We start from the raw sequence: 506 nt of genomic DNA on the forward strand, positions 1-506 counted from the left end.
AGCGTCCTTTGGCTTTTGGGAGCGGTAGCAGTCCATCGGGGTGGCTCCTAACGCCTTTTTCCGCTGAGCGCAGATGGGGGGAAAGGCTCCCCACCTTCCATCAAACCCGGCGAAGAGGCCCCGGTTGCAATCAAACTGGACGAGAAGGAGGGCAGTGAGGCCAGTGACAGCAAAGAGAAGGTGGGACTTGGCAGGACCAGTGATCACCCTGGGGGGGAAAAGTATTCTCCCAAGGTGAGTTTTGTGCTGCGACAGCCCTGGGAACGTGGAGCTCCCTGCGCCCACCCAGGGACGCAGCAGCGCTGGCAGTGACCGAACCGCATGTGCACGCTGTCCCTCTCGCATGTCGCCGCAGCTGTGCCTCGAGGCGCAGGGCAGTGCAGGTTTTGTGCCTCGTGTCGTCTCGGGGACATTTGCCTTGGCAGCAGGCAGAGCCGCTGTCTCCCGCAGCTGAGATGTTCGTTGTGCTCCCCTCTCCTTTGGGCCAGCGGCTGGGGGGGGGCCCC

At 63.2% G+C, this 506-nt stretch overlaps 1 protein-coding gene across 1 annotated transcript in view; it reads left to right on the forward strand.

The window, feature by feature from the left end:
- Positions 1–506, forward strand: part of BAP1 (BRCA1 associated protein-1 (ubiquitin carboxy-terminal hydrolase)) — a gene marked incomplete at its 5' end in the record, with an annotated part of 9,642 nt that overhangs the window by 7,162 nt on the left and 1,974 nt on the right. Inside the window, one exon of the mRNA XM_010136524.1 lies at positions 74–234. Coding sequence (XP_010134826.1) covers positions 74–234 — 161 coding nt within the window. The remainder of the gene's footprint in view (positions 1–73; positions 235–506) is intronic.

The sequence above is a fragment of the Buceros rhinoceros genome, unplaced genomic scaffold, assembly GCF_000710305.1.
Source record: "Buceros rhinoceros silvestris isolate BGI_N320 unplaced genomic scaffold, ASM71030v1 scaffold24855, whole genome shotgun sequence".
Taxonomy (NCBI): domain Eukaryota; kingdom Metazoa; phylum Chordata; class Aves; order Bucerotiformes; family Bucerotidae; genus Buceros; species Buceros rhinoceros.